Raw genomic sequence first — 12,054 nt, forward strand, 5'->3', positions numbered from 1 at the left:
GTACGAGAATTTGAAAATTTAAAGTAATTAGTTCAAATATAAACATTAGCTTTAGAGTATTAAATCTCAGTCTACGTTTATGCAAAACCAGACTTAGTATATAAGGGTAATTATAAATCACTTGAACATAACATTAATGTACCTAAAGATATTAATTTCATAGTTTATAGCTTAATAAAAGTACATGATTTTTTGTATATAGCTTATAAATGTTGTTGGTTCATCTACTACCCCTTGTTTATATTCACTCTGAATATTACACAAATATAACGAATATTAAGATGATTGATTGTTGTCTTTTCATATATAAAAACTTCGTGAAAACGAAAAAAAAAAAAAAAAACACGAAAGGCTAAGGCGTCCACGGTACAATGCATCACAAAGGATTATCGGGATGAGCACTCATTATTTGTATGACGTGTAGTGTTGATGATTATGTGATTGGGAAAATATTTATTTCGTTCATTCGTTTGTTCGTAATTTATAAAATTCCACCTGTCGTATATCCACAGAGTTTTCAAGGAATGAATCGTAAGAATACATACATGCTTTTGGAATAATACCGTATTATCGACGCCAATAACCCGTGAAACGGCAAGTTAGATTAACTTGGAATGCTTTTTTTTAATGGCGGTAAAGGTTTGACTAATAAATTTATAGACTAAGGACAAAGCTACCTTGTACGGTTTCAGCATTTTCCTGAGTTCGCCGCACTCGTTCAATTTTTCAACCGTCTCTGCGTCCTGAAATACACAAAACATATTTTTAATTAACTCATCAAGACAGAAGAGAGAAAATGAAATGATTGGCAAATATTTTATTAAAAATAATTAGATGTCCTTTAAGCCTTTATCTGCATCGAGTTTCTTTTTTGTCAGATTTGTTAACATAGATGGATTATTTATTCTTACACGATGATTAGCGTGATGATTTAAAGCCTAAAACTATCATTTATAAACAGATTGTTCACTCTGAAATATTGTTTGAATTCGGAATAGTAATTTCTGATAAGCGATTTAAAACATCTATTTTCTGTATTACTAAAACAAGAATGCACAACTGTTTTTATCTTTTTAATAAATTACATGTTGTTTTTTTTTCAATTATTTTTTCTTATTTCATTAGATCAAATGACTTAACTTGTGTAGGTTTAAAAATATAAAACATATCTATGTTAAGGAGTTGTTTCATAGATTCAGCCCGAAAAAAATATATTTATTACTTTGAATTTTTAATAAAGTCATAATATACTTTTACTACGTAATGTGTGGCTACGGTACTAAATAATATAGCCACCCCCTCTCTTCCCGTGGGTGTCGTAAGAGGCGACTAAGGGATAACACAGTTCCGCTACCACCTTGGAACTTAAAAAGCCGACCAGTGGCGGGATAACCATCCAACTGCTGGCTTTGAAATACACAGGCCGAAGACGGGCAGCAGCGTCTTCGGTGTGACAAAGCCAGCCCTGCGGTCACCAAGCCGCCTGCCCAGCGTGGTGACTATGGGCAAAACACATGAGTTTACGTTGTTTTTGGTGTGAACTTGTGGAGGCCTATGTCCAGCAGTGGACTGTATAGGCTGTAATGACAATGGCATAATATACTTTTATGATATCATTAAATACAACAAAAATAGAATTTTCTTACATGACAGTACAAAAGATTAACCTAAGCACGTAGACCGACCCTTTTCAATTTGAGATCTTCGATAACCATAAACGCCCAAATTTAATAGGAAATGTGAGAAAATAACGTAAATCGATTGAGGTTTATGTTACGTGCGTGGGCAGGTGGGGATAGGTCTTTGTCACCGTGAATAAAAGAACGCGGAACTGAGGAAGACTGCCATTGTGCCTTTTTAAACAGGCTGTGTTTTTTATTAGTGTTATGACGCTGCAATAATACTCTCTTTTAGGTATTGTATTCTATAACTATTATAGAATGCAATAAAAGACATTAATTTACTTTTTACTTTGCACTAAAAGTATGTAATTTATCACCCGAGTACGACGAGCTTCCATCCATTTTGGCGAAGACAAATCCCTTAAATACTAGCGCGTAGGTAGACAGATTTACATTTTTTTTCTGCAAAGCGTCTTATGGGAATTGGAATATATCGATACTAGCATTTGTCCGTGGCTTCGCTCGCGTAGAAATTAATAATATTTACAAAGATGGCCTAAAGTAGTGTATAATTGTTTCATTAACAGTCAGGCACGACAGGATATATCCTGATCAAAATTACGATCAGTCCGTCTAGAGAAGTTTTGCGCCACCCGGTACCTCAACCTTACAGAAGATCACAGCTGAATAATACTGCCCTTAAATAGTATTGTGTGCCTGTGGTGATTAGGGTTGGCAGCGCGCTTTTGATGCTTCTCGTGTTGCAGGCACTTATAGGCTACGGGAATCGCTTATTATCATGTGGGCCGTAAGCTAGTTTACCGTCTTAGTCATTAATATAAAAAAGTCTTTTCAAGCCATTTTAGGTTATTTCGCTTCAACGCCTGTCTTTGTTTGTCAAAAAAGTGGACCTTTGCCTAGTACTGAGTAGTTTAGACGCTGTTACAATGCCTACCTACAGTAAGATTGCTACGTATTGTAGCTTATTAACGCCTCCGCTTGCTAATGTGGTACTATATTTGAGTGGAGTGTTTTTACTATGTAAGACACAGACAATAAAGCCTTTTAAGATACATTACGATTATTTCTTTCCTTCGAAAAGTTATTGGCTTGTCTATAACAACATTATAGGTGTTTTATTAGGTAATATAAACAAGATATAATGAATTGAGTAATTCGTATGCGTTGAATTTTAATACTTTTTCGGTTGATTATATTTTTTGTTACTATTTTTGTTATATAGATCATAGAGTATTACTATACTGCCTTGCAAAACAAATACATTGTATAAATAACAAAATTTCAAACTTTTAAGGGAATATGGACTTTTTTACAATTAGGTCGGTAAACAAGTATACGGCTCACCTGATAGTAAACGATTACCGTAGCCTGCAACACCAGAAGCATTTCAAGCACATTGCCAACCCTACGCTCAAGTCCCACCCCACCTAAAAGTTCTGGTCACCTTACTCATCACAGGAACATAACATTGCATCAAAGTAGTATTATTTAGCTGTGATCTTCTGTGTGATTGAGGTAATTCGCCAGTCGGACCGCTCCAGATTTTAAACGGGTTCTTCCCGCTGAGCCCCACCTCAGTTAAAATAACTTCCCTTAGTTTTATTGTCCTATTTTATTAATATGTACAAGCAAATCTGTTTACACAGATATTATAAAAAAATATTGTTCGTTAACTCCGTCGTATATTTGTAGTAATGACTTTAATAGTGCTTTAGCAATTGGCAAAAATCTTGCGATGTTTACGCGATCGATTGCTCAGATGGTTAAAAAAGATAATAGCCTATTAGAATTATTATACTTGCTGACACCTGTCACGTTGTCGACCGATTAAACTTTCTAGTGACAAGCAATTAGTAAAAAATTATTGTAAATTTCTCAAACTGAAATTTCATTATAAATTAAGTAAAGTTCGTGTTATTTCATCAAAATTGTAACTAAAATGCTTTCTGGCTAAATTGTTTTAAAATATAGAAACAGATGCCGTGACATTGTTTCAAAGTAACGTCTATCGCTTCTGTTGATTTTTATAATAGCCATGGGAAAAATAATTATTTACAATTACACTAGCTAATACCGTGACTTCATCGTTGTGTATCATATTGCGTACACAATAAATTCGTTACCATTTCGCCACAATGATTTATAAGGGTATATTAATATATTTTATACTAGCGAACCGCCCCGGCTTCGCACGGTTGCAAAAATAATTAGTGTACCTCTACCTTACTAATATAAATATTATACATATAAACCACTATTTATTTAAGAAAATCGCATCAAAATTCGTTGCGTAGTTTTAAAGATCTAAGCATACAGACAGCGGGAAGCGGCTTTGTTTTATAGTATGTAATGATTATGTAAGTTACACCCACTTTTGAGTTAGACATCAAGCAAGCATCAAAACTGTGAATCATTTGTCTGTCAAAACAATTATTTGATCTTTTATCGCTTTCATAAGTATCTTTTAAGTGCCGACATCGACACATTACATATTTTTTAATTTTTTCAATTATTTATACGTGGCGAAGTAAAAATTAGCTAACGTAAATCATTATCAACTAAAAAATAAAAAGTACAAAGTAATGGTAGTACATATGTATATTTTTTCAGCTTCCATATATTATTATGGCTTATTTTCCTTTTATCCTTCCTTTCGAAGGAATAGTTATCCATTTCGGATAAAATTATTTTAAGTTTTAATAGAATAGAGTTGATATAATTTTTATATAAATGATTACCGATAAATATAATAAGATAATAGTAATTAAATGTAGACTTATAATGTAGTTTCGTTAAAAAAAACCCCGTAGATTCTACTACTACTTTTGTACATTCAACATCCATTTTTCTGCACAACATTTGTACAGAAATCCAATTAAATACGCAATATTATTATCATATAAAGCAACCATTATAGTGGTAGATTGTTAAATTGTATGAAATGAAATAACAGTTTTTATAACATAAACGTATAAAATTCTAACTAGTAAAATCAACCGTTGTTTTTTTTATTCATATAGCTTTGTATAATATAGGTTGTTAAAGTAGATGTTTGTAATTTATAAAGTATGTATGTTATCATTTTTTACTTTATTTGTTCTGTTGTACATTTTCAATTATGTTCTTTCTAATAATATTTTATATATACAATAACTAACAAAAAAAAAAAAATATCTAGAGTTTTTTATGTTGCGTAGAATGAGACTGGATTGACAAAAATAAAAATCTATTCGTGTTTTTATCACTTATATCAAATTATCTATCTTCGGAACAAGACAAAATGAGCATTAAGGAATCAAACTTATAAGGGGAAACTGCTCGAATAATAAATAGAAAACTTTATTAATATGTCTGTATTTCGTTACGTTGTTATAGCGAAACTTCGAAAATTATAATCTTAATACTTAGTAAATTAAATATCCACATACCACATTAAGCATAGTGCATGTTTATGCAAAAATATTATACATATGTATGTACAACGAAATCATAAATTATTTCTTAAGATCATTATGTATTTGAAAATTGTACAAAGAAATATTTTAATCAAATTATTCGAAATCAAACCTTAAAGCCATTAAAGTTGTGAAGATTAAGTTTTTAATGAAGTTGTGAAAGAGGTTACTGTAAACTTTTTAAATCATTATTTGATTTGACAAACCCCGAGATCAGAGATAAAACAAACGAGGCAAGATATCTTAAGATAAGTAATGGAATTAAACACTTAATATTAAAAAAAAAATAGAAAAGTGTATGTAATAGTCATTTAATAGTGTACGTATGCATGTATGAGTGTGTGTGTATGTGTGTGTTTGTCAGTATAGGTGTATAAAATATCAAAATATCATTATAGGTATTATATCCCGGTCCGGATTGACACGGGTATTTAACAAAAATTTCAAAATATTTTTTTTCCCGTAATTTTTTTGAAAATGTAATATAGCCTATGTCACCCGTGGACAGTGTAACTTCCCAAGAGTGCAAGAATTTTTCAAATCGGTTCAGTAGTTTTGGAGCCTGTTCAATGCAAACAAACAATCAAATCTTTCCTCTTTATAATATTAGCATAGATGCACTTTTAAATATCACAAAAATGTAAAAATTATTATTTTTACATCGTTCCTATCCACTCAAAAAAAAAATCTGGAGCAGCCCGACAGAAGATAACAGTTAAATAACTCTGCTCTGACGTAGTGTGTCTTCCTGTCGTGAGTAAAGTTATCAGGGCCCCTAGGTTAGGTTGGGGATAGGGTCAGCAACACGCTTGCGATACTTCTGTAATCGCTTACCATCAGGTGAGTCGTACGCTTCTTAGCCAACCTAGTTGTATAAAAAATCATGATACACCAGAAAAAGTACTATCATGTAGTCTCTAACTTCACATTATAGTCTTAGATATGGAAAACAAATTTTATTCGAACATATACTATACATACAAAACTAAGCTTCGGCAAGTTATTATGTCAATATTTGTTCTCATTTATAGTTTGCTGAGTACACATTAGTATACGAAGTTGTGAAAAGCCAGTACACGCACACATCCATACAATACACGTACTTGCATAATAAAATGCCCACCGAGATTAAAAATTCACACCTTTCAAAAAATATTCCCATACAATTATGACCTCATGAATACCAAGTGGAATTTTAAGAAATTAGATAAACGGTCCTATGACAAGGTATTAGAACGTATAATTGAATGATTCCATTATTAACATCGAGTATTTGGCAATATTTGGTTATGATGTATGACCTTTGATGACACAATATTTTCATCGGACGAGCATGAAGAATTTGAAACATACGTTATTGAATATAATTGTCACGTGATTTCAACAATTTCAATGAGATTTTTTTCCATATCGAATTGTGTAGGTACTTAAAGGATTATCACGAGTAGTCATAGATTTATTTGTCAATTACGTAACACAATCAAGTATAATATTTTTCTCGGCATATTTTTTTGAATCAAGCTAAAATAGGCTAAAAAGCGGGCTTACTTTATGGTAACCTCTTGTACCTTTAATATTTTTTTTATTTTAGGTATTATTTTAAAAATAGTTTTATGGTAGATATTAACACTGAAAAAAAAAACAATTCTACACTATATGTATATTTTTTGACGTTTAGGTTTATTTACTTTTCCTGACAGTTAATGCAGTAGGTTTGGTGGCATTTTTAAATGGTGAATTCGTTCTATGATTATGTAAATAACCTTTTTAACCGACTTATATTTCATGTATGTTCGGGGATAACTTCGTCGTTTATGAACCGATTTTGATAATTCTTTTTTTTGTTTGAATATTAATTAATAATTGTTGTTGGGGATATCCCTGGTGTAGTACCATGATAAGGAAACCAGGATCTGATGATGGAATCCTAGAGAAATCGAAGGAAACTCTCGAAAATCCGCATATCTTTTTACTGTATGTACCAATTTTGATGATTTTTAAGTTAATCGAAAGTTGATGTTTATCATGTGGTCACATTTAAATTTCATCGAGATCTGATTACAACTTTTGGAGTAATCTTTGATAATGCGTATTTACTTGATTATTTTTTCGTCTACCTACTTTGTATTACTTGTCGATATAATTGTAGTCAGTTTTTTTTCCGTTTGCTTGCAAATACAATTATCATTAGCGAATCTCGCTTTGTGAACAAAATCAACAATTTTGATGAACAATCTTTTTTAATCTAAGGATGTACCGTAATTAAAAATGAAGGTAATATTTTAGGAGTACTTTTTTTCTATGTGTAAATTATATCAATAAAATAAAAATTATTTCATAATCCTCATAGGCATTTTTCTTGGAATGTTTTGTATTTCAGAATAATACAACGTTTTGAGGCTACGTGTGAAGTTAGAGTTTAGAAATTCCGCTCCCATTAGAACAACGTGTTTTCACAACAAAAAAATTACTACATAGTTTTAACTAGTTAATATTTAATTTAAAAAGTATGATTGTCAGCTCCGAAACTCAACTGGAGCTTAACTCTTAAGACCGATTTCCGTATTTGAAAATTAATTTTTCTCTTTCTCGCAAGTCACGTTGCGCGATAAAATGTCACTCTTGGGGCAGGTTAGCGTTACTGGTTCAGACGATATCACTACCCAACCTTTTTCATACCATGGTTTTATATTGGTACCTAAAGAGTAAACTCCAAAAAGTTACCTGTTAATCAAATTCAGTTTTTTTTTTAATACAATAATAGGCTTGCGTTTGACCACTATTTTACCTGATGATAAGTGAAGATGCGGTCTAAGATGGAATACGCTTACCTAAAAGCCTTACCTGTTCACTCGCGACTTAAAGACCCCCAGGTTATAGTTTTCCGGAAACACAGACGCTGGTAGAGAGTTCCATTCTTTGGCCGTACGGATCAAGAATGTACTAGCGAATCGCTTAGTGCGTATAGAGGGAATGTGTAACGCAGAGCGTCTGGTTACGAATTATTTATTTTATTTATTGGTTATCCCTTACGAACCCACCAGTTATCAAATTTCTTGGCCATCTTGGCCACTCAATTAGTCACTCCTCGACATAGGCCTTCATAATCTTAAGATTAGCTACTTTGATTCACCATTTGAAGATTATACTTTTAATAGTCGGTTTTAGGATCAAGTATAAAATTTCAGTCTCATATGTAGCTACGTATCTATATATCTTACTTCAATAAGGCTGTAAAATGGAGCATCTTACATGTTACAAAATCGGTGAAATAAAAAAAAGCATCAATGACTCAGCTCTGTTAACCTGTATTTCAACATTATGTTTATGATCTGTACATCTATTTATTTATAAAAATAAATTACTTTGCTTCGGTAGTTTCAAAACTATTTATTAAAAAAAAGTTTTAAAATTATTAAGCCAAAGAACCTCTTATTTTACCTACTCCTTTTAAATCAGAATGTATGTTTATCGTTTCCTAGAAAACTTACTCACTTATTTAGGAGTAATTTCAATTCCCTGAACTTAGATCCGTTTGCAAACATACGGATAGTTTCAATACATTTTTTAAATATTTACTGCTCTTAATATTACACAGCTTTCTGTACGAATATGTATTGTATTAAAATATTGAATTCATAAAATATAACTCCATTTTTATATAGCAAAGGTGAAAAAACAAGCGTACGGCCCACTTGATAGTAATCAGTTACCGTAACCTATGGACGCCTGCAGCACCAGGAACAATGCAGGCACTGTCGACACTACCGTCGACCCTCACCAAAAGACTCAACTTTTATTACTCACTACAGAAACACAATATTACCCGAGAACAGAGTTATCTAGCTGTGGTCTTCTGCCCCTACTATGCCTTTCCTCAATGAAGTTAATTAATTGTTAATATTTATTAGATCTGTAGACATTTATAACCTGCAACTTCACATCCGTGGATCGTAGCGTGCTATATGTCCTACACTTTCTGTATTGACCAGACTCCTTACCATGGTAGTATTTTTTTACTTAGCTATTCTCTAGGTTATAATATTTTAGACTATGTAAAGAACCGGTAAGAGCTTTAAGTTCTTTTAATTACTTAAAAGTGCTTTCAAAAGCAAGTTGAACTAAAAGCATAATTTCAGTTTTTTGTTTTTTAATTGTAAAAATGCATAACCATTTAAATTGAGGTTAATAATCGCAAATAAATATTAATTGTTTAAATTTTTAATTCGGTAATTTGTTTTAAATGTACAAACACATTAAAACTTTATTTTTTAATTTTTCAAAATAAGAATTAACAAATTTTGTTCCTTTTTTGTTTCCACCATACTGGGATTCTTTGTATATTTTACTGTTACGCACATTTTTTTGAGTTTGTTTTACGATTAGTAGAGACAACACGTTCTGCGTAAATGTAATTAGTATTAAGTGTTACTCAATGGAATAACCATATCTTTATTAAGAAATTATACCAGCATAAGAAAGTATAAGAAATATATTATTACACAGAATACATAATCTATCAATTAAAACCGCAATATTGCAATTCTAGCACTTGTACCAGTATTTACAACCGATCTTTTGCGTATGTTACTAGAAAATTAATTGCTAGCGATAATGAAATGCTTTTAGCATTATGATACATCCCAGTATAGATACATTATTTACCATCGAACACCTGCTCGCGTATGGTATGTTATCCATAAATTCATGATGCAATGAAAAGCGTTAGGTTGACTACACATCCGATTTTTGTTACATATGTATGAAATATTAATAACCGTATTTTAATAGAATCGCATTTTTTTACAAACTGCTTGTATATATATATGGTATATTACATATGGTATTATTTTCACAAAATTTTAATTAAAGCTAATAAAAAGTTTATTAATAATCATTTATAAAACCGATTTCTTTATCAATATTTTATTTAAAGTGAATTACACGCTTAACTAAGATACTTTTTATAATTATATAACCATAGACTATATGTTTTAATGACTGGCTATAGCATTCCATTTTCGGACTAATAACATATAACTTATATAGTACCTTGAAAAGCTTCCAAAAAAGAATTACTACTACAAAAAAAGAGATATATATAGTATGGAGGTATATATAGGTTTATATGTAGTATAGCTTTAACCAAGACATATAGCACAATTTCACAATTCAGGCTATGGCATCCCACTGCTGGGCATAAGCCTTTTTCTCTATGTAGGTGATGAATTGTAGCTTAATCCAACACTGCTCCTCTGTGAGTTGGCAGATATATTCCCTGCTATGAGTAACGATCAATATCAGGTATTTATGACAAAAACCAAAATCGACAGCGAAACGTGCTCTTCAGGGCACGGTTGGGATAAAGGATAAATAAGGATAGACCAGACCGGAAAGAAATATTTATACTAATAGAAATTAATAATCATCCCAAGCTGTAATCGAACCCACAACCGCCGGTGTGTGAGCGCCCATACGGTGTACAACACTATAGCGATGTCAATAACATAATTTATATTAATTTAAAAACTGATCTACACACCTATTTGTAGTAGTATTCATAATTGTTTTATAATTACTTTAACGATCAAGGCTTCGTTTGCATATTATTGCGTAAGGATTGTCTCGATTCAGATAACATTTATGGATGTCCTACATTCCAAGGATATTGAATTGATCTTGTTACATCTTAGTGAATACATAAGCATTAATTCATTTACAAATATATATACAATTTATGTGATAAGCAGTGCAACAAAAAGAATAAACAATGAATTACCATTTATTCAATTGGTAGTTATAATAAATATGCAAGTTTGGTGTCAGGTATTAATTGATTTAGGTAAGGTCTAAGTAAAGATGATTTAATCATTTTAGTCTATATAGAAATATAATAAAGCTAAAGAGTTTGGTTAAACACGTCAATGTCAGGAATTACCAGTTTAAATTAAATATATTTCTTTGTCAGGTACTTCTTGATAAAGGCTATATGCTATGTATACATAATATCACGTGATGAATGAAAAATGTTACAAAAGTAAGGAAGGCCATTAACACGTAAACAACATTTCTTTGTCAACTTGATTAGTTCTAAAGTCTTCAACCAAATCTATATATTATAAGGTTGGAGCATTAGCAACGCTTCAGTCTGTAATATCCCATTGCTGGGCATAGGACTCTTTCCCCATATAGGAGAAGGACCAGAGCTTATTCCACCACGCTGCTCCAACGCGGGTCGGCGGATATATTCCCGACTATAAGTAACGATCGCTATCAGGCGTATTTGATAACAACCGGGACCGACGTCTTAACGTGCTTTCCGAGGCACGGTGGGGAGACTCACAAGAACTGCACAAACACTCAGACTACGGCCAACATCTGTATGGCCAATACAAATGCTTGTCATGTGCGGGGATCGAACCCACAACCGCTAGCGCAACAGCCACAATCCCGTGCTGTGACCGCTGCGCCAGCGCGTCGCGAATATTAATAAATAAATAATTAATTTATGTTATTGGATTATAATTTAATGTATCCAGTAATTGAAGGGTATCTTGTTAATTCATGTACGTTATAGGTTTCGTAATGATTTACAATATTTATATTAAAGATAATCTGTTCTAAAATGATTTATCAGACCCTTTTACCGTAAGATCTAAGAGTCCCTTGTTTTCTAAGCCCGCTTTTTAGGAGTTGTTAAATATTATCCTTTTATCTTTTATTCTTTATTTAATTGTAGGGAAACTTCAATGATGCGAAAGGTTTAAGATTAAATAAACAATTTTTTTTTTTTTTGTAATAGAAGGTTATTAAAATTATTAGGTAAAGAAATATTTATAAGACAAAATTTGAATTAACAAATATTGATATGAATACTCGTAGTATCAAATATACAATTTTTAAAATAAGTAAATAGTCATAAAATATAAATTTCAATTCCTTAAAAATTTTGTAAC

The 12,054-nt window shown here is 31.6% G+C and overlaps 1 protein-coding gene across 1 annotated transcript in view; it reads right to left on the reverse strand.

Annotated features, from left to right (window-relative positions):
• Positions 1–12,054, reverse strand: part of LOC123662973 (glutaredoxin domain-containing cysteine-rich protein CG31559-like) — a 115,387-nt gene that overhangs the window by 4,627 nt on the left and 98,706 nt on the right. The window contains exon 4 of the mRNA XM_045597738.1: positions 678–743. Within this exon, the coding sequence (XP_045453694.1) occupies positions 678–743 (66 nt within the window). The remainder of the gene's footprint in view (positions 1–677; positions 744–12,054) is intronic.

This window comes from Melitaea cinxia, chromosome 19, assembly GCF_905220565.1.
Source record: "Melitaea cinxia chromosome 19, ilMelCinx1.1, whole genome shotgun sequence".
Lineage (NCBI taxonomy): Eukaryota > Metazoa > Arthropoda > Insecta > Lepidoptera > Nymphalidae > Melitaea > Melitaea cinxia.